This window comes from Myxine glutinosa, chromosome 2 (genome assembly GCF_964187855.1).
Source record: "Myxine glutinosa chromosome 2, kmMyxGlut1.1, whole genome shotgun sequence".
In the NCBI taxonomy this organism is placed as follows: Eukaryota; Metazoa; Chordata; class Myxini; order Myxiniformes; family Myxinidae; genus Myxine; species Myxine glutinosa.
In genome coordinates, this window is record NC_136262.1 from 91,481,550 (window position 1) to 91,501,333 (window position 19,784).

General features: G+C 41.3%; 1 protein-coding gene across 13 annotated transcripts in view; it reads right to left on the reverse strand.

Annotated features, from left to right (window-relative positions):
- Positions 1-4,374: 4,374 nt before the first annotated feature.
- LOC137421571 (adhesion G protein-coupled receptor L2) overlaps positions 4,375-19,784 on the reverse strand; it is a 638,565-nt gene continuing 623,155 nt past the window's right edge. For 12 of the 13 annotated variants that reach the window (XM_068107767.2, XM_078771230.1, XM_068107766.2 and 9 more), the window contains one exon: positions 4,375-8,082. In XM_068107767.2, coding sequence (XP_067963868.2) covers positions 6,902-8,082 — 1,181 coding nt within the window. In that variant the 3' untranslated portion in view covers positions 4,375-6,901. Of the gene's footprint in view, positions 8,083-12,205; positions 12,338-19,784 lie in introns of all 13 variants that reach the window. The other variant, XM_068107765.2, reaches the window with a different exon arrangement.

The following is a 19,784-nucleotide window of genomic DNA, read 5'->3' on the forward strand; positions in this document are numbered from 1 at the left end:
CCGGACCCCCCTTAAATTGACCCTGCCGGTGCAGGTCGATTCTGGAGGGGCGTGTGTAGCGGTTACCGCTGGGTGTACACAATCGCCTTGCACCTGCCAGGACGCGGCCAGGGCGCAATCGCCATGCCGGGCTCGTCCGGACGGGCCCAGACGCGCCTCTCCCGGGCATGCCCGAACTCGCTGTTCCCGGGCTCGCCCGAACCTCCCGGGCACGCCCGCTCTCGCCTTTCCAGGGCTCGCCCAGAACGCCCGGGCATGCCCACTCTCGCCTTTCCAGGGCTCGTCCAGGACGCCCGGGCATGCCCGCTCTCGACTTGCCAGGCCTCGTCCAGCACGTCCGGGCTGGTCCAGACTCGCCTTTCCAGGACTCGCGTTTGACATCCGGGCATGCCCGGTCTCGCTTTTCCCGGGCAAACGCTCCGGCATAAATGTGTATATATATTGCTGCCCGATAAACGGGCTTTTCAGAGTACCCGAGTTTGATACGTGCAATAAAGCAACTGGGACGAATTTCCGTCTTTGGTCGCGTCAATCCTTTCAACTCGCGTTGGAGCACAGCTCCTTCAATTTTACATTTGTTGCTGTAAAGTGGAAGTTGCCAGACTTCAACCCACGTAACTATTTGGTTTAATTATTTAGCCCATCAAGCTTCCGTGTGCCTCTTCCTTCTCCTCAGACCTTGACAAAATCACCAACTGGTCAAACACTTGTAATATGTCTTTCAATCCTGAGAACTCCCACACACCCACTCTCTCTCCAAAAGGACTGTACTGCAAACCCTTCCATCTACTTTCTCAACAACCATCTCAAACAGGTTCAGTAACTCAAACTCCTCAGCCATGATCTCTTGGACAAGCCAAATTTCAAAGTTTGTTTCCAAGGCCGGACACCGACTGGACATCCTCCTTCTTGCAAAGTCCTTCCTTGGCACACCTGAGCTCCTATCCATCTACAAAGCTTTCATCAATGAAGATTATCATTAATCATTAAGAATCATTCATCATCATCATTAATGATGATAATTCATCAAAATTCATTCATTCATTCATCATTAATTCATCAAAAATCATCATTAATAACCATTAATGATTAATTTCATTAATGAAGCTAACTCCAAGGGCCTTTCACTCACTCACCGCAGGCAGGTTGGTGGTCTCTTTCTGTCTTCTACCGACTCCTCTCCGGTCTTGCTCCACCAGCTCTCTGTGCTGTCCCCCAAATATTCCGACAGGTCGCACAAGAGCTGCCTGCAACCCTCTTATGGTTAAACTGCCAAAATCTAGGCTCTCTGCTCACCTTCACTCTTTCATTCCTCTTTTCTCCCGCCTCTGGAACAAACTCCCCCACTCCCTTCAATCCCACCCCTCCCTCCAGGTCTTTAAAACAGCTGTTCACCACCATCTCTTATCTTCCCCCATCCAAAACCTTGATCTTTTCTTCCCCCGCTAATTCACCCCAGATACACTTTTTTTGAAATTTCAACTTCTTTCTTGGAAGTCCTTGCAGTGTCCATATGTTTTATACCTCTCCCACCTCCCCCCAAGCCCTCCCCCTCCCACATTTCTCTCGATGTCCCTGCTCTCAAATGTGTTTGTGTCCTTCCCCCTCTCTCCCCATCTTGTCTAGCGCTCCCCATATTTTGTGTTTTATGTGTCGGTTTCACTTTTTGTGTGATTAATGTTAGCTCTTTCACGAGCCTCGATCTTGTATACAAAAAAAATCAAAAAATCTGAATCTTGATGGAATACTGCTCTCCCCTTTGGGCTGGCCTCCCTTGCCTTACATCTTGCTCAGCTTGATGCTTTGGAAACCAAGGCCATTAATATTATTGGAATCTCCCACCATGAAGCTGAGTCTACAGGCTATCACCTTGCCATCACCGACAGGTTGGTGGTCTCTCTGTCTTCTTCCACCTCCTTTTTGGTCTTGCACCCTCTGCCCCCTCCAATCTTTGTTCCCGTCAGGTATGTGCAGAGCGTAAGTGGCCCACCAGCAACCCCCTTCTCGCGAAACCTCCAAATAACAGGATCACTGCTCACCTGCACTCATTTGTTCCTCCTTTTCCTGCCTGTGGAACCACGTTCCACATTCTCTTCAATCTTATTCTTCCCTCCAGGTTCACCACCACCCCCCATCGAAAACCATGATCTTATCTACACCCATTAAACCACTTCCACCATCTCCCTACCCAAACTTTGCTTCTGTATCCATCTTGTCCACCTTTTGCGTTCTCCACTACGCCTCATTACTCGTTTGTCCGTCTCCATCAATTTTCTCCCTCATTCTGCTGTTCCTTCTATTATGTTGTGTCGTGATCTGTTCTGTATTCTAGTTCTTCCATGAGCCTCGACTCTCTATGCAAAAAAGTGTTTTTGAAGAGGAGTCAAATCTGGGTTGTTATCGACTTGTTCGTATACCTTGCTATCATTGACGAAGGGTAGGGTATCTTGCATGTCGGAATTGAAGAGATCATTTCTGAATATGAGGACAAGTGCTAGAGCTAAAACAATGTCTCAGGGATTCCACTAGTGACATCTTCATTCACAATAACTTGTTGTTTCTACCCAGTGTTTGCACCCAGTGATGAAAGGTCTAATTCAGTTTAAGAGGTTGTTTCTAATATCATACAAGTGTAGCTTTCTCAGCAGCTTTTCATGTGGTTTATTATCAAAGGCTTTCCAATAATGAAGGTAGATTCAGTCAACATTGGCATCATTGTAGATATCATCCTTTTTGAGCTTGTCGACAATCTTGATGATATTATTTTGTTGCTACGGGAGAAATGGAAGTAAGATCTTCAGATCCTGGAATCATCATTAGGTCTTTGATAGTAAATACTGAGCTGAATAAATAGTTCAGCGTTTTGCTTTCTCAATGTCATTATCGGTGATTGTCCCATCAGCTAATACTAAATCCCCAATGGTAGCTTTAGACTTTTACTTTATCGACAAGATTCCAGAAACTCTTTGGATTTGCCTTCGCTTCTGATTTTTTTTTATTTGTGAAGTCCACGTTCACCTTACACATCTTTCTACCTTTGTTAGAAGACTTGTTCGTCTTGCGATAATATTGGGAAGGGGATGCGATAATATTGCAATGACCCTGTCTGTGTGTGTGTGTTTCGTTGGTTGTTATCTCCATATGCGGGTTTCAGAAGGTGGAAAACGTACCGTATTTGTCCAAAGGCATTATTTGAAAAAAGTGCAAGGGTGCCAATATTTTTGCATATAATCGTGTGTGTGTGTATATATATATGTATATGTGTGTGTGTGTGTGTGTGTGTGTACACGCATGCAAGTTGTTGCTATCTCCACACTTGGTGGGTTTCAGCAGATGGAACTGACCCATCCCAGGTCTCAAAGTATCCACCTGCGTTAGGTGTCTGTATATATTTATACATATATAATATATATTTTTCACTTTAAAAATGGTTTTCTCTGCAACCACTTGTCCGACTGATGTGAAAGTTTAAACATATGAGTGACTACCCCATAGATAATATTTTATTGATAAATCGGACATCATAGTCATGAATGATACAGGCATATGGGCATGGTGTGTGGCAGCCATATTGGATTAAAGGAAAAAATTGGCCATCTTTTTCTCCGAAACCACCCGACGAAATAAATGAAACTTGCCATATGTCAACTCCCCATGGGGTATATAGTGTGATAATGATGATGTTATCAGTGAAGTGGAATTTCAGCCATAATTGGTTGAATTGAAATCCTTATCCAAAATATCTGAACTTTTATATATGTGTTCTACAATCCGATGTGTGAGTAATTCAATTTATGGCGTCATTTGTCACGTGGTCTGGTGGCTACATTGGATTGAAAATAAAAACATAAAAAAACATTCTTCTCCAAAATCGCTGAACAAATCGATGCAAAACTTTGCATATAGATCGACTGGCAATGGGGAATATAGTTTGAAAATGTTTTCATATTCACCTTCATTGACACAATTTAGCCTTAATAGGCATAAAAGTGGTTGTGCCTTCTGCAAATAATTGATCAACAAAGCTACGGATAATGGCAATGTATGTGACATAATAGGGTGCATGGGTGATACGGGTATATGGGCACTAATATCAGTGGGCCATAATAGTAGTGTGTTCAGTTAGCGATGCTCTTGCTCAGAATGATCAAGCGAGGTGAGACTATATGCTCTACGAGTGCCGTTGTAGTTTGTCACACTTGTTCAGTTTGAGAATATGACCCGACAGTACAGCTCAATGGTGAGTTTGCGACATTGTTGTACCATTCAAAACTGTATACATGAAAATAATGAGGAAAAGCAGCAAATCACAAAATGGCATCAAGTAGTTTCAGAGGATTAACTACTCGCGAGAAACAAAAACGAGACAAAAAGTAAGGTAAATTCGAACATTTATTTGAACCCACAGACTAATGCTTTAACATGAACAACAATAATTCATCACAATCTTTCCAGTATCCAGGGAAATACAAAGCTATGGTTTGTGGTTGGAAGCGATCGGAGAACCTTATACGGAATCGTACTAGGCAAATATAGTCGCTAACGAATTGTTCAAAACTCGTATGACGTCTCGTACCCCCATTACCTCCCTCCCCAACCCCCCCCTCCCCCCCCCCGGATATTTCAAGTTAACTCTGCTCAACCATCTCAGCTCTCACCGTCACGTTCGTACAGAATATTCACAAGTACCGTATTTATTCTTATTCATTTTTTTATTTATCATAATTTGTGTTGTAAACAGACAACATACACTGATAGGAAATATAACTTTGCTTCTTTTTTTTTTTGGCAAAAAACTGATCGCAAAATGAAGAAATAAAATTCATACCCGGGATGGTTCTTTTGCGCTTGAATGCGCTACTATCTACTGGAAGAGTTTATTTTGCGTTTTCAGCATCGCTAGCTTACATTATTATTTCCTTCAAAATCGGAACGCAATGAGGGAACCACAGTGTCAATACATTAAATATAGAAAAAAATTGTCACTCACACATTGCAATCTCTTCAGACATATCCAAGCAAGGCCTTGTATGTTGGCCTTGAGGCCAAACAGACGTTCAGGCCTTGAAACCTAGTCTAGGCATTTAAGTCTATTGAGGCTTCAAAGCTGAGAGCAGGTTTTTGGCCTTCCCTAGGCCATTATACCTAGTATAAGTATCAAGGTCTAATACAGGCCTCAAGGTCTAGCCTATGCATGTAGGACTAGTCGAGCTGAGAAACATAGTTTTGAGATTGAGGCACGTGACTGGATGATGCCTGGCGGCTATGTTACAAGCTAAGCAGGGTGTGCATGCTCTTTACCGGCGGCGCACGGTGGGGAAGGGGTGAAGGGTGGTCATAGAATGGCCTGACCCTGAAGTATTCCTGGCTTCTTCTCAGGCCAGGAAAGTTGAGATATATGTACAACCAAGTGAGTGCGAGACATAGCACGTGATCATTTGTGCTCCGTCATATATGGAAAAGGACAAGGGGAGTGGAGTAGTGAAAGAGGAAAGAGGGAGGTAAAGGGTTGGTGGATTGGAAGAGAATGATGGAAGAGATGTAAAAGTGTAAAACAAGGAAAGACAAAAAACCCTTTCTGCAGGTCCATGTTCAGAAGGAAACAGATGTTTCTGTGGAAGGTGAGGATGCGGGGGAAGAAGTTGTGGAAGGCAGTACCGTGGCGGAAGAGAAGAGGAGCTCAAAGCAACAGGCGCATGCAAAGATAAGGAGCAATAATACTGGGTTTCAGGGAAATTTCTCAATTTTATATCACCCAGAGGGATCGTAGTCAGCACAGCCGTTACGTTGGACTTTGTGACCTTATTGAGCTTACATTAGCTCAAAGGCATGTGCCATGCCATTCTGATTGGGCAAACACAGTTAAGGTATGAGTTGATTACTTTACGTGGTGAAATAACCCAGTATCAAAAGAATTACCCACAGGAATCCAGTCTTGCTCTATGTTTTCACAAGAGTTAACAATAATCCGAGATTTTAACTGAAAACCTGTGCGATTCCCTTGGTCTTGCTTTTAAGCAAAAGTGATACCAAGCTGCAAAACAGGAATGATAACCCAACTATGAATTATTTTGACTGGGTTTGTTCTGTCAACTATTGAATGACATGCCATTTTTGTGAGCTTTACTAGCATTCCATCAACAGGCTGGCACTCAACTAAAAAGCTAGTGCCACCATTTGTAAAAACAAACTATTTTTTTTAACTTCAGTTCCATTTTAAATTTAATTTACTCTCTCACACATTCCAGTTTCCTTCTTATTGGCTGGTTGGTTGGTGTGTGGGTCGGGGTGCACGATATGTACGAACGTTTTACCCTGTCACAACAGAGGCGCCAAGTGTAACCAGGCCTCAAGTATTTGAACCAAAGGTTCCGGTCAGTCGATAGTCTGCAGGTCCTGGCTGGACTCCTGCGTCGACTAATCAAGACCGACAAACTTCCGTCCAAGAAAGTCTACCAATCGGCAGGGGTAGATACGATTGAGTCCATAGTATACAAAGTTTCTGATAAGTAACAATCCGGTCATACATGTGCAGGCTCAAATAATGATGGGCTGAAGCAATAAATGTGCCAAGAAAAGTAGGGGAAAAATGACCGATGAGGAAGGGTGAGCACAGTCATTATCTCTTTCCAGAAAGTAAGGTGTCACCCTCACTGTCCATCATCAGTACCGGGGTAGCATTTTGTGGAAGAATTTTATTAGAGTTGCCTACAAACTGGCGGGCAAAACTCAGAATAAACAATGGAAAGGCCTCAACTCCAAAATGACTCGAAGCCTTTCTGAGGGAAAGGAATGCAGGCAAAATATTAAAGAATAGATCAGGGGTATGCAGTGAAGTCAAAGTGGATTGTCTTTTCAGGTCAGTTTGTTGAGGAAAATAATCATGGTGGAGGTTTAGGGGTTACAAACTAGTAACGAGCTGCGTGCTTCCTTCACGTGGCCGTTCGTCTGGGGATGGTCTGGCCAAAGGCAGGGCATAGAGATCACTGGCACCAGGCCCTGGCTGATAATGAGCAGGGGCAGGTGGCCGGGGAGGAGGTGGCGTGGCAAGGGGAGGAGGTGGGGGTGGTGGCGGAGCAAAAGCTGCTTCCGTGCCAGGCTCCGAATCAGGTTCAGGTGAGTCTCGTAGGTTTGGCATGCTGGTGTAGAGCGAGTCTCGGTTCGGTGATTGCAGTTCCGCAACTTGCTTTGGGGTCAGGAGAGGAAAGTAAGCAGCCGGGTGTCGCTCCTCAGGTGCAAGAGGTGGACGGTGTGGGTGCTGAAGTGAGTGTGTCCGCTGTGGGAGAAGTGGAGCGCCTGATTCACCATGACCTGGTCCTAAAGTTTCATCGTGCCCCACATAAGGTTCATCAGTAACAACAGCATCATCATCGTCTTCATCATCCTCTTCATCATCATCACTGCTGCGCTCACCATCACCACTTGTACTCACCTCACTACTTTCTGATGAAGTTTTGAGCTTCTCTGGTCCGTTGCCAATGCTATCCCCACTTAGTCGGCCTAAATACGCTAGATAATCCTGGCCACCTCCTTCAAGCGGTTCCCCAGAGCTACCGAGGTAGATTGGCTGATCTTTCTCAAGGCAGCTGTCAGGTGGTTCTGCATACAATGGTCCAGGCATAGAACCAACATAGCTTGGTGGCGCTCGGCTACTAAGCAAACTCTCATGCGGCTCCCGAAAGATTTCAGAATGGGTGCCAGGCCTGAATGTCGAGCGCAACTCATTCTCTCGAAAGCCCGAATTTGCCGGTCCATCAAGCAACCCATTGGCATTGCTTAGATAGGCGGGACCTGGACGTTCATCCAGGAGATCATCAGGGCTCCCAAGAAAGCCTGCTGCCACAGGCAAGCGATGTTCAAGAAGTGAGTCTGTGTTGGGAAGGTAGACGGGTCCATTGGAAGAAGCAAGATCAGAGAGGCGTAATTTATCAAATGAAGCATGATGGTGCGGACTGCAACCGCGTGTTCCTACTGCATCGCCCAAGAAATCTCGGCTGCTCAAGTGGTAGCTGTTGCCATGGTTACCATTGAGGGGTAGAGTATCCATTGCACTGGTGTCGCGTGCGTTCGCGAGTGAGCGTTCTGTGGGAGAGAAGAAGAAGACAGGAGAACTGAGTTATTGACACAATGGACAAATCACATTTAAGATCAATTGTCAGGTGGATGCATGTGAAGTCTACTTGGCTGCATGGATCAGCAGTCCAAGGAAGCAAAAATGGCAAGATGAGCTCCACATGTTACTGAGACATCAAAGGCATGCTACTCAAGCAATGACAGAACATTTGAGGAGGTGAAAAATGAAAAACCACAGTGAGGGAGAAATGATTGAGGAACCATCAGGAAACCCTTTCACTGAACAGTACTCAAAGGTATACATGGTATCAATGTGGTCTATTTTTTGAAGAACCGAGTACCATGACCAGATTATGGGACAATTCGCTGTAAGAATGAACCTAACGTGCAGAAAAAAAATACGGACAGTAATTGAAGTTGAAAACCACAGAGTGCATATGCTGTTTACCAAAGAGCAGCTGAAAGAATAATGACCAAAAAATTATTTTGAAAGTGACAAGTGGTGGAGCCTTTAGCCTCGACCAAAACAGGAAAAATCTGGAGTTTGCAGACTTATTGTTGTTCTGATTCGCATTGGTGGAACAAGTTTTGAATGAAAAAAAAATAAATCAAATATCTTCAAATTTACCATCGGCAAAATTGTATTTCTTGAACAGCGATGCAAGTGCACGGAAAAGACCAAATAAAAACAATAAAATTTTGCCGTGGAATAGTTTGTGATGAATTATTTATCATTTTACATATGACTGGTAAAATCCTTATTACCTGTCAAATTTTTGTACTGAAATAGACTGGGAACCGGTGAAAGGGCAAGATTGGTTCACGTAGCTGTGAATGAAGATGCTTGGTGCAGATACCAATACTTATGGCAAAGAAAAAAAGATACACATGCCGGCGAGCTGATGGAAAATAATATAAATGGCAATGATTCCTGCTCGAATTTCTCTGCATCACTGCAGCACAACACATGCTCGCTCATCGTTGCGGAACTTATTTTGTTTTTATTCTTTTTGCATTTCTGCATTGACAATCAATCAGAATTAGAAATGAATTGTGTCTTTCAAGGCCTGTACTTGTATTCTTTGGATGTCAGAGACAAAGCTTTGTGACAAGCTGTTGGTATAGCTGGGTGATCTTGTGGCTGGGTGGCTGGGCCTTACCATTTCGTGAATATAATTAGGTAGAAAAGGCCACATTATAACCATTATTTCAAGTTCCTAAGCCCCCTTTTCAACAGCTAATTTTCCACTAATTTCCAAAAGTTTAATTGAAACCCTTCAATGGTCAGAAATGAAATAAAGAAAAATCTATGAATAGCTAGCTTAATGTTAAAACACTTAGTCAAAATGGACAATAATTTCACACAATCTCATCCACATTACAAACCACAGGGTAACAATGAACATTTATAATGATCATACGACGTATACAGAAGCAGCGTAGCGACAGCTGCACACATGACAGGTTCCAGTGTAGCAGGGCAGACAAGGCAAGGTAGCAGGCCAGGGATAGAAGACTAAGGTGATGGAAAGCTCTATTGGAAAGTGACTGGCATTGGTTTATAACGCCTGGGGCAATGAATAAAATCTTACACAGTATAGGTTTGGCCACTAGCCAGTGACCCGGCAGGCCCAACCACCCAAGCTGGTAACAAGAGACCCCTGGCCATTCCCAGACGAGAAACTATAAGGCCTAGAAAGGCATGACAGACTGGCATCAAGAGATATATATTTGAAATTATATTACAAACCAACTAGGCTGTATCAAATTGGGCTTCTTGAAAGATTTCAACAGCTGTGGTTGCTTATTACCATTGGAAAAGAATGGTAGTGCCATATCGAATCAGGAGAAATCCAGGTGCACATGCTGTTTTGTGTAGTTTTCCAAACTGCTAATTCATTTCAACAGTAGAACCCAAAATAATTTAGGGAATGAGTTTGAGGCATGAGGGTAGGAAAGGTATGAGTTGCCTCAGATGGAGGGAAATGGGTGAAATGAGGAAAGAGATTAGAAGATGATCAAGTAAGGAAGGGTCATGCGGAAACGGGCTTAGCAAGCAATGAGATGAGATGTGTAGAAGAGCCTGCTGGTGCCCGTGTCTCGGAGGACGTATGACTCGATGCTGTGGGATTACTTTGAACGCGGGCGATTATCATCTAGTGGCATGCCCGTTGCTCGGCTGCCGGCTAGCGAGGGATGGGAGGCAAGAAACGGGAGAGGGAGAAGAAAAGAGGGAGGGTGAAAAGAGAAACAAAAAGGAGGGCAGTGTTACAGAGCAGCGTTCGCGAGGATCAGGCGACAAAAGCAAAGCCAGGCAGCTCAAAGCAGCAGCCTTGCAAGTCGATGCAGCTTTGGCCTACAAGTTTGGCTTTGGGCTATGCATTTAGCTTTGGCATATACCAAAGCAGACAGTTCTTGTCAGCATCCTGGCAAAAAATATAGCAAGCCATCTTTTCTGACACAAGCAGCTGCAGACAGGTGGAAAATTGTTCAAAGGGTCAATGCATGCATTCTGCTTATGCACTGGTGTTAAGTGTAGTCATAAGCACTTGAAAAGATAACATTTTTACTGCCATTCCACCCAAACCTTGCTAGGAAATTTACAAGTCTAATTCCATCTGTTTTCTCTCTATGGCTGAGGATATAGAATTCTTCACGTTTGTGACCTTCATCGTTTACTTGAAGACATTTTCTAGAAATAATTCATGTTCAAATGATGATTGAAGGTCACAAGTGCATACACTTATTGTAAATATGCTTACACATCTGCATTCCTTGGTTTAATTTCGCAAGCGCACACACCTTCATAAATCATCAATTTCCAAAAATGTTTTAACTGAAACATCATTGAAATCCAGGACCTTGATAGATGGATATGGAGAGGGAATATGAGAGAGAGAGAGAGAGAGAGAGAGAGAGAGAGAGAGAGAGAGAGAGAGAGAGAGAGAGAGATAGAGATAGAGATAGAGATAGAGATAGAGATAGAGATAGAGACAGAGACAGATAGACAGAGAGATTAGAGAGAAAAGAGAGTGTCTATATTGTGTTTGAGATATAGTTCAATAGAGCAGAATCACAGCGCTGTGTTCCTGAACAGAATAATCAAAACGCCCTGCTTTTCAAGCTGCTAACTGCATTCACAGAGAGTCCCACTTTAGCCTGTTATATGCTAACAGCCAAATTTCCTTTCTGCAAAATCCATCACATTATCCTCCGTGACAATGTCTGCTGTCATTTTAGTAAATGTACCAACCAACTGCGAGTCATGACAGTACAAGTTGCCATTGTAAGAGCTCGGAATCATCTCTGCCAAACCAGAGCTTATGAAGTGAAGTTTTCCACGAAATGTTCACAGAATGCTTTTCGTTATGTTGCGGCGAAGATAACTATAAATGGGGCTAATAATTGAATTTCGAAATGTCTGATTAGAGTGGTTTTAAGGCTGTTATTTTTAATGAGGTTGAATTTTGCGTGGCCTTTGGAGGTGATGTGACTTTTGCACTCAATTAATAATTATATCAACATGCTGCCCGAGTTGATCCATTTCATTTTTTTATTTATTATTATCGTTTAGAGAGCTTCGGATAAGTGCACAATAGGCATGAGTGGAATGTGAATGGTGGGAAAAGCAATATTACAGCAGCTCTGACTTGCCATTTACTTTGCCTACTGCTGGGACTGCTCTAACCAGGAAAGGCTTCGATCATAGATAATATCCCAATTGTTCATTTTCTTTTTCCAACATAATCCCTTGTGCACAATCACCAGAACGATGAGAATGCAAAATCTTGAGAGTTCGAAGATAATTGGTCAAATTTATCCGCTATTCAACCACAACCAGCCACCTAGCTAGGAACTTGCCAGGTTAATCTGCCCTAGTAGGCCAGGACACAAATCTTATGCCTTTTTATGGAGGTGGAATTATGAAAGGGCAGCAAGGGTCAAAGTAATCGTGAAGGAAGCTCATGTCAAGGTGAGGCAAAATTTGCTTTGCACAAGATGGAGAGAGAAAGAGTGCAGCGTCAGACGGCTTATTAAATGACCCGGAAAGGCCAACCCAGCCCTTTAGAAGCACGATGAATAAATGGTGGAAAGAAGGATGGAAGGGACCTACACAAGGGTGACGGCACACCTGGCGACTTGCTGTAGAGAGTGGCAGCGGGTGGGTTACAAACCACGGTGTCCGCGAGGAGCGTGTTATAGAGGTTGTTAGAGCCGTGGGGCCGGAGGAGGGAGTTTGTTAGCAGCTGGTTAGCCACAAGGCCTGGGTATCCGGGAGTGGGAGCCAGCCAGAGCAAAGAGGGGAAGGAGAGCAAAGGGTGAGGGTGAGGGTTTGGGAAGGGCAGAGGCAGCGCGGTTAGCAGCAGAAACTAGGAGATGGGTCTTAGCGCAACTTTATGGTATTGTTTGGACAAAGGAAACAAGGGCCTTCAGGGTTATAATTATGATTACATTCCTGCAAATTAATCTTTGCATATTTTTTGTCGATTATTGTGCCCATTTTGGATTCTGTATAACAGTACACACCCAGCCACAAACGTGCTTAGTTTCTCAACACCTCAGCGCATGGACTCCCTTCACCCGTAACATACTTCGATAACCCGAGGCATGCAATTATCAACCTCTTTCCTTTTTTCATACACTTCAATCGTCACTCATTTAACAACTTACAAGATACAAAATCACTGATGCAATACATAAAGGAATAGGAAATAAATCAGGGTTATATATGGTCTATGTATCAGTGTGTATTATTAATATGAAAGATAGGTATAGTTAGACTAAAACAAATAACATGTTAAGCTTGTGCATGCATAAGATAATATAGTGAAAATTTTAGGCAGAAAAAGAAACAAGACCCCTTCCCATGCCTCCTCCCCCCAAACCCTCTCCCTCCCACATATCTCCCTGTTCTCTTCTGTTGTACTTGTGTGCTTCCCTCCCTCTCCCCATCTTGTCTCCCACTCCCTTTATTATATGTTTTTTTATGTGTCCGTTTGTTTTTTTGTGATTAATGTTAGCTCTGACACGAGCCTCGATCTTGTATACACAAAAAAAAGAAAAAAAAAGAAGACCTTCTTACCTCATGATTTATCGAGTTAAAAGAAGACACAAAGATCACAACAATCACAGAATTAAACAATTATAATGACAGCTTGTCAACTCCACTACCTTGGTAATCAAGTTGACAAAAAGTCTTTTAAAAAATACCCAGAACTCGTTGCACATCTATTTTGATGTTAATTTACTTGATTTTTTTTCCCATCCAAACCAGATTACATTTCGCAAGGATTCGCAGATTACATCCACACGATTCCAGGCTGTTTACAAAAGAAAGAAAATAAATCTCATAATGAAATATTTTTTGCTCTACAAATTATGAATTCAAACAGTTCAAACAATTTTATTATTACCTAGGCAATAATAAAAATACAAGTTAACAGTAAAAGCTGATTTTTAAGCAAAAGGTGCTCTAGTAGATATGGAATTGCTCTTGGTGGGGAAGGGGGTGAGGGTCATGGCTGGAAGATCACAAATCTCGTTGGAAGAGGTTAAATAATAAGCAAAAACTGGTCAATGTGACAATCTACAGGAATGGATTATTTATCTTCAACAAACATTTTATCCACTTATTTATTTTTGCAATTTTTTTTTTTACTTAAAACCCTTGAAACCCCTGCATGTTTAACTTCTGTTGACAGCAGTGTCATTGATAAATTAATTAAAAGAAGGACAATTTAAATTGGTGATGGAGAAAAGAAAAACACAAAGACATATAAAAACTAGAACGGCACTCAGTAGAGTGTATACCTCTGGCAGGCGGAACAGTTTGTTTTGTATCCCACTGATAGGCCGGATCTGGATTCGGACATGAACCAAAATATAATTGGCTTATTCTTGTCACCAAGCCAACTCCTCCACCAAGTTTTGTTATAATTTGCCCATCTTTTTGAAATATCGAGCTGTATATCGCTTTTGGCCCCGCCTTCCAATGGTGAAGATTCACCTAAAAAAATTCTCGTATTCAGATTGGGATCTTCACCAAAATCTAATCAATTCGTCGTTGTCACACACCCAACCTGTTCACAAAATTTCGTCCGAATCTGTCACAACTTTTTGAGATGTCCTGCTCACAAACAGAAAAACACAGACAGATATGGGTCCATCTTCGGTGGTGGAGGTTATGAAAACAAAACATTGTCTTAAGTAATAGCATTGCCTCCCATGGTGAATAATAATAATACTGCAAATTCGTGTAACGCACGACACAATACTCCATGATGCATAAACCGTTGTGATAAGATGTGTTCAACTGGAAACAGACCCAGCGAAAATTAAACAATGATAAGAGAAAGCCCTGAAACCCACAAAAAGACTTTTGAGGAAGTGATATTAAGAGAGGCTTCACACAGAGGGGTAATTGTTCTCTTGTCCTTGACCCAAGCCTCTTAGATGCTGCATTACGGTCACCTAGCCAGCCAGTCGAGTCGGCAGCGGTGATTGTAAAGCAACCACAGTGATTCGTAAAATAGTGACAAGTGTAATAAAATAAAAGGCCGTGTTGCTAGCACTGAGATCTTTGATAAATTAATTCTACAACCAATGTGAGACTGAAATAGAACATCCTCACCAGGTTCCCTATTGTCAGCAATGGACTGCAGGGCATCAAGTGAGTTAATTAAAGCATTTAAGAAAAAAAAAAAATTGCATTGGTCGTTTGATGCAAAACTACAAAATGGCAACCGAGACTGTGACTGTTGTGAGGAAGCGTGTATGACGCGTCACAACATATCTGACGAATGCACCCTCAATTTTAATCCATAGAATACACCCTCCATTAGACAAAAGTCTCTCACTTTTACTTCCTTTTAGCTTCATTGTACACCGCTTCTTTCCTATGCCATCTCCAGGCACTGCATAACGTCATTTCCGGGCACCAAAGGGGGCTCGGCAGTGACGCACGCTGAAAGTGAGTACTCAGTTTTCACTCTGGTTTGTTTTCTTTCTTTCTTTCTTTTTGTACACCACACCTTTCCTATGCCATCTCCAGGCATTGCAAATCGTCATTGCTGGGCACCGAAGGGGGTTCGGCAGTGACGCACGCTGAAAGAGAGTACTCAGTTTTCACTCTGGTTGTTTGTTTTCTTGCTTTCTTGTTACTTGCAAAATCGAAGATTTTTCAAGTATATTGATCGGTTGTGTTTGTGACTCTATCTGTTTGTTTGTTTGTCACCGGCCTACAGGTCACAATTTTCAACCGATCTTCACCAAACTTCACCAAGTGGTAGAGTTGGTCAAATGCCAGAAGCCTATTGTTTTTGGGGTCAATAGGTCAAAAGGTCAACATAGCCCAAAGGTCACCAACTTTGCTAAATTTCTAAAATCCTCAATTTTCATCCGATTGACTTGAAATTTGAAGACCACTTGCATATCTGGTCATTGAATTCAACCACCAAGAATTTTTGAGGTCAACATAGGCCAAATGGTCAACATAGGCCAAATTTCTAAAATCCTCAATTTTCATCCAATTGACTTGAAATTTGGAGAGGACTTGCACATCTGGTCACTGAATTCAACCACCAAGTATTCTTGATGTCAACATAGGCCAAATGGTCAACATAGGCCAAATTTCTAAAATCCTCAATTTTTATCCAATTCACTTGAAATTTGAAGAGGACTTGCATATCTGGTCACTGAATTCAACCACCAAGTATTCTTGAAGTCAACATAGGCCAAAAGGTCAACATAGGCCAAATTTCTAAAATCCTCATTTTTCATCCAATTGACTTGAAATTTGAAGAGGACTTGCATATCTGGTCACTGAATTCAACCACATATTATATTTTAGGTGAACATAGGCCAAATTTCTAAAATCCTCAATTTTCATCCAATTGACTTGAAATTTGGAGAGGACTTGCATATCTGGTCACTGAATTCAACCACAAACTATATTTGATGTCAACATAGGCCAAAAGGTCAACATAGGCCAAATGGTCAACATAGGCCAAATTTCTAAAATCCTCAATTTTCATCCGATTGACTTGAAATTTGAAGAGGACTTGCATATCTCGTCACTGAATTCAACCACCTAGTATATTTGAGGTCAACATCGGAAGGTCAACATAGGCCAGATTTCTAAAATCCTAAATTTTCATCTAATTGATGTGAAATTTGAAGAGGACTTGCATATCTGGTTACTGAATTCAACCACCAAGTATTTTTGAGGTCACCATAGGCCAAAAGGTCAACATAGGCCATCATGTATCATTGGAAAACTTTTGGGGGAGGGTGGATTTTGCAAGTATCGTGCTACGCATGACGTTTTCTTGTTTTCTTGTTTGTTTGTCCGGACGATATCCGGAAGCTGAAATTTCGGCACAGTAGTGAGCAATTCCTTTGTCAAAAACGGTATTTTTTGTTTTTTGAATAATCAATTAATTGAGGAGTTATTTAATTATTAGCGATTAATTAAGTACTTATTTAATTAATCAAATTTCCTTTCTCTTCTGACCATTAACTCAGGCACCTTTTGAGTTAGGAAGCTGATATTTGGACATGCCAATGACCAGGTGATTTGGCTGCAAAGGCTATTTTTGATTTATCAATTAATCGATTAATTATTTAATTATTCGATTAATGACTAATTTTTTTTTTTTTAAGTTACAGATTCTGATGAAATGGTGGTGGTTTATGTGTTCTCTGACCGAATTGATTATTAATTTAATTTTTTTATGATTATTATTTATTTATTTTCATTATTAATCATTTATTTATTTTCTTTCTCATTTGGCCAATATCTCAGGCACCTTTTGAGCTCGGAAGCTAATATTTGGACATGAGTGACCAAGTGATGTGGCTATCAAGGATATTTTTGATTTACTGATTAATCAATTAATCGATTAATTATTGAATTATTCGATTAATTACTAATTTTTTTTTTTTTTTTCAGTTACAGATTCTGATGAAATGGTGGTGGTTTATGTGTTCTGTGACCGAATTGATTAATAATTTAATTTTTTCATGATTATTATTTATTTATTTTCATTATTAATCATTTATTTATTTTCTTTCTCATTTGGCCAATATCTCAGGCACCTTTTGAGCTGGGAAGCTAATATTTGGACATGACAGTGACCAAGTGATGTGGCTATCAAGGATATTTTTGATTTATTGATTAATCATTTAATCGATTAATTATTTATTGATTAATAAAGTAATTATTGAATTTTTTATTAATGAGTTATTTAATTAAATTTCTAAAAGATACATCTTCGGATGAAGCACTAGTGGTTTAGTTATGCTATTAGCCAATTGATTAAGAAAATATTTTGTGATAATCTTTTATTGATTTTAATTCTACAATTAATCAATCAATTATTGCACACCTCTCCCTCCCAATGCAGTCTCTATGAGCTGCACTGCGGTCCGGCGCCCGGCAATGCCGCGCTGTAGGATATTTAATTATTTGGCATGGGGGTGGTGTACTTTGAATGTATCTTTACTTGTTCTCTTTTTAAATCAATTTCCTTTATACCTTAGTTTTTTTTATTAGTTTTTTTCCAATTGTGTAGAAAATAATTTTCAGTTTGACAATACAGTAGTCCGTGGCACTGCCCTGTGGATATGTTTAATCTCATTGCTGCATTTGTTTCACTCTCTTCACACTTCTGGATTATTTCTTCCTCTTGCCACATTCCCCACAATGCATTTCTGTTTAAAGATTTGACAATTATGCTTCATAGTAGCAAGTGTAAAAATGGAAGAAGAGGCAATCATGTGTTTACTGCGTTTTCTTTGTGCCAATGGGTTTCTTCTATATTTACTTTTAATTAAATAATCCTTTTTGTACGAGTAGTCTTTATCTCTTATAATTATTGTTAAAACTTTTTAGCTTGAAGCCATAGCAAAGCCAATTAAAAGGTAGACACAAAATGGATGCTTACTGAAATCACAACTTGAATGGTCTATATCACCACTTGTTTATAAATACTAAAACTCAGTTTGTTTTAACGGTTCTACCGAAGGTGTCAGTTGTGAAACACTCCTGTAAAGTTTTTGCGTTTCCTAGCAATGACTGCTGTACCTTATCAAGCTTGTCCATCTTTCTTCAGCGTTTAAATCCAACAGCAAGTTGAGTTATGTAGGTTTTAGGGCCTGGGAAACCCGAAACTTTAGTACTGGTGTGGTGAATGGGACATTTAGTATACGACTCTTCTTGACTTTCGGAAACTACTCAAAGGATTTATTACATCTAACGTCCCACATAGGAATGCTAACTTGGAATGTTCTCATGACTCTAAATCCTGATGCCTCAAACCAACTTTGTCCTATAAGTTTGTGCAACAAAAAGTGCTTTTGTGTGCTAGGCATTCACTGGATTAAATACACGGAGGCAGGATTGGATTATTCTCACAGCTGACCCATAAATCTTTGCTGGAAGGATGTTGTATCACAAAGTGCGCAATCCCTTCGTTGGTTGTTAAGCTGGGTGTCCCATCTGCTAGCATTAGCTGCTGGACGTCAAAGATCCCACTGTGTCTTTGACAAAGACTTGAGTGAGTTATGACCGGCATCATGAGCAAGTTCCAAAATATCCTGCCCTAACCTGCAGTGGGCACTGCGTTAACTGCAAAGCCACACTCACGTGCAACGATGCCACCAGACACCGTGTGCTGCATATGAGAGAAGACAAATAAGAAGAAGAATAAGAAGTCACCAATCATTTACTGACTTTATGTAGCTCGGACATAACCTGCAGTTTGCAGAGAATGTTAAAAGGGATTTCATGTGGACATAATTATGTTGAATGACTTTGTGTCCTATTTTCCCTGTACTTTCAAATATTGATATGAATGATAAAATGAGAAAAGTATAGAAGCAGATTACTTTGCCTCATATGCTTCTGTGAACCTAAGTTTGAATCCCGGAATTGTTGGTCCATTATCTCCTCATGTCCGTGTTATTCATGTAAAATACATCGATGTTTCTTACTATTTGTCTTTCATGGAATATTTGTGCAAGCAATAGCATGAGCTTTAAGCATTGAAGGGAGGGGAGGGGGAAGGGGGGATGATGCTTACATGCACAGGTGGACACAAGCATGAAACAAGCAATTCGTACAACACAGCACACATGCCAACGTATGAAATAACTAGAAAATTCATAGAACACCTTCCGTTCTTGAGAAAAACAAGTCTTTTAAATTTTGCTTTGTATTTCCGAGCACGATGTATATTACCTATGAATCCCGATTTTGTCTGAATCTCGATACTCCCCAACACTTAGAGGGCGAGCGGTAAATCTGATTGGTCGAGAAGGCGTAAAATGGCATAATAGTTGGTCCAGGTACTGCTAAACTGAGGGGTTTGGAAGTGCAAATAAGGCGATTTGTGTTCTCGAGTGTTCAAGTTTGTAATTCAATTGAAACAAAAATAAAAAGACATAAAATGTCATAGCCCCCGCCATGTCTACTAGTCGACCGTCTTTGATCAGATAGCAAAATAAAGTGAGGTGCACGTGTATGCCATCATGTACCATGCTTGTGCCAAGTTTGAACAAAATCGGACCATGCATGTTCAAGTAACAAAATGGCCGCCAGTTGGCCATCTTGGATCTAACCTTGAAAGAAAATGACGTGCCGGTCGGTGTAAGCTGCCATTCATTATCTGTTTTCCAAATTTGAACAACATCGATAAATGCATGCCCGATAA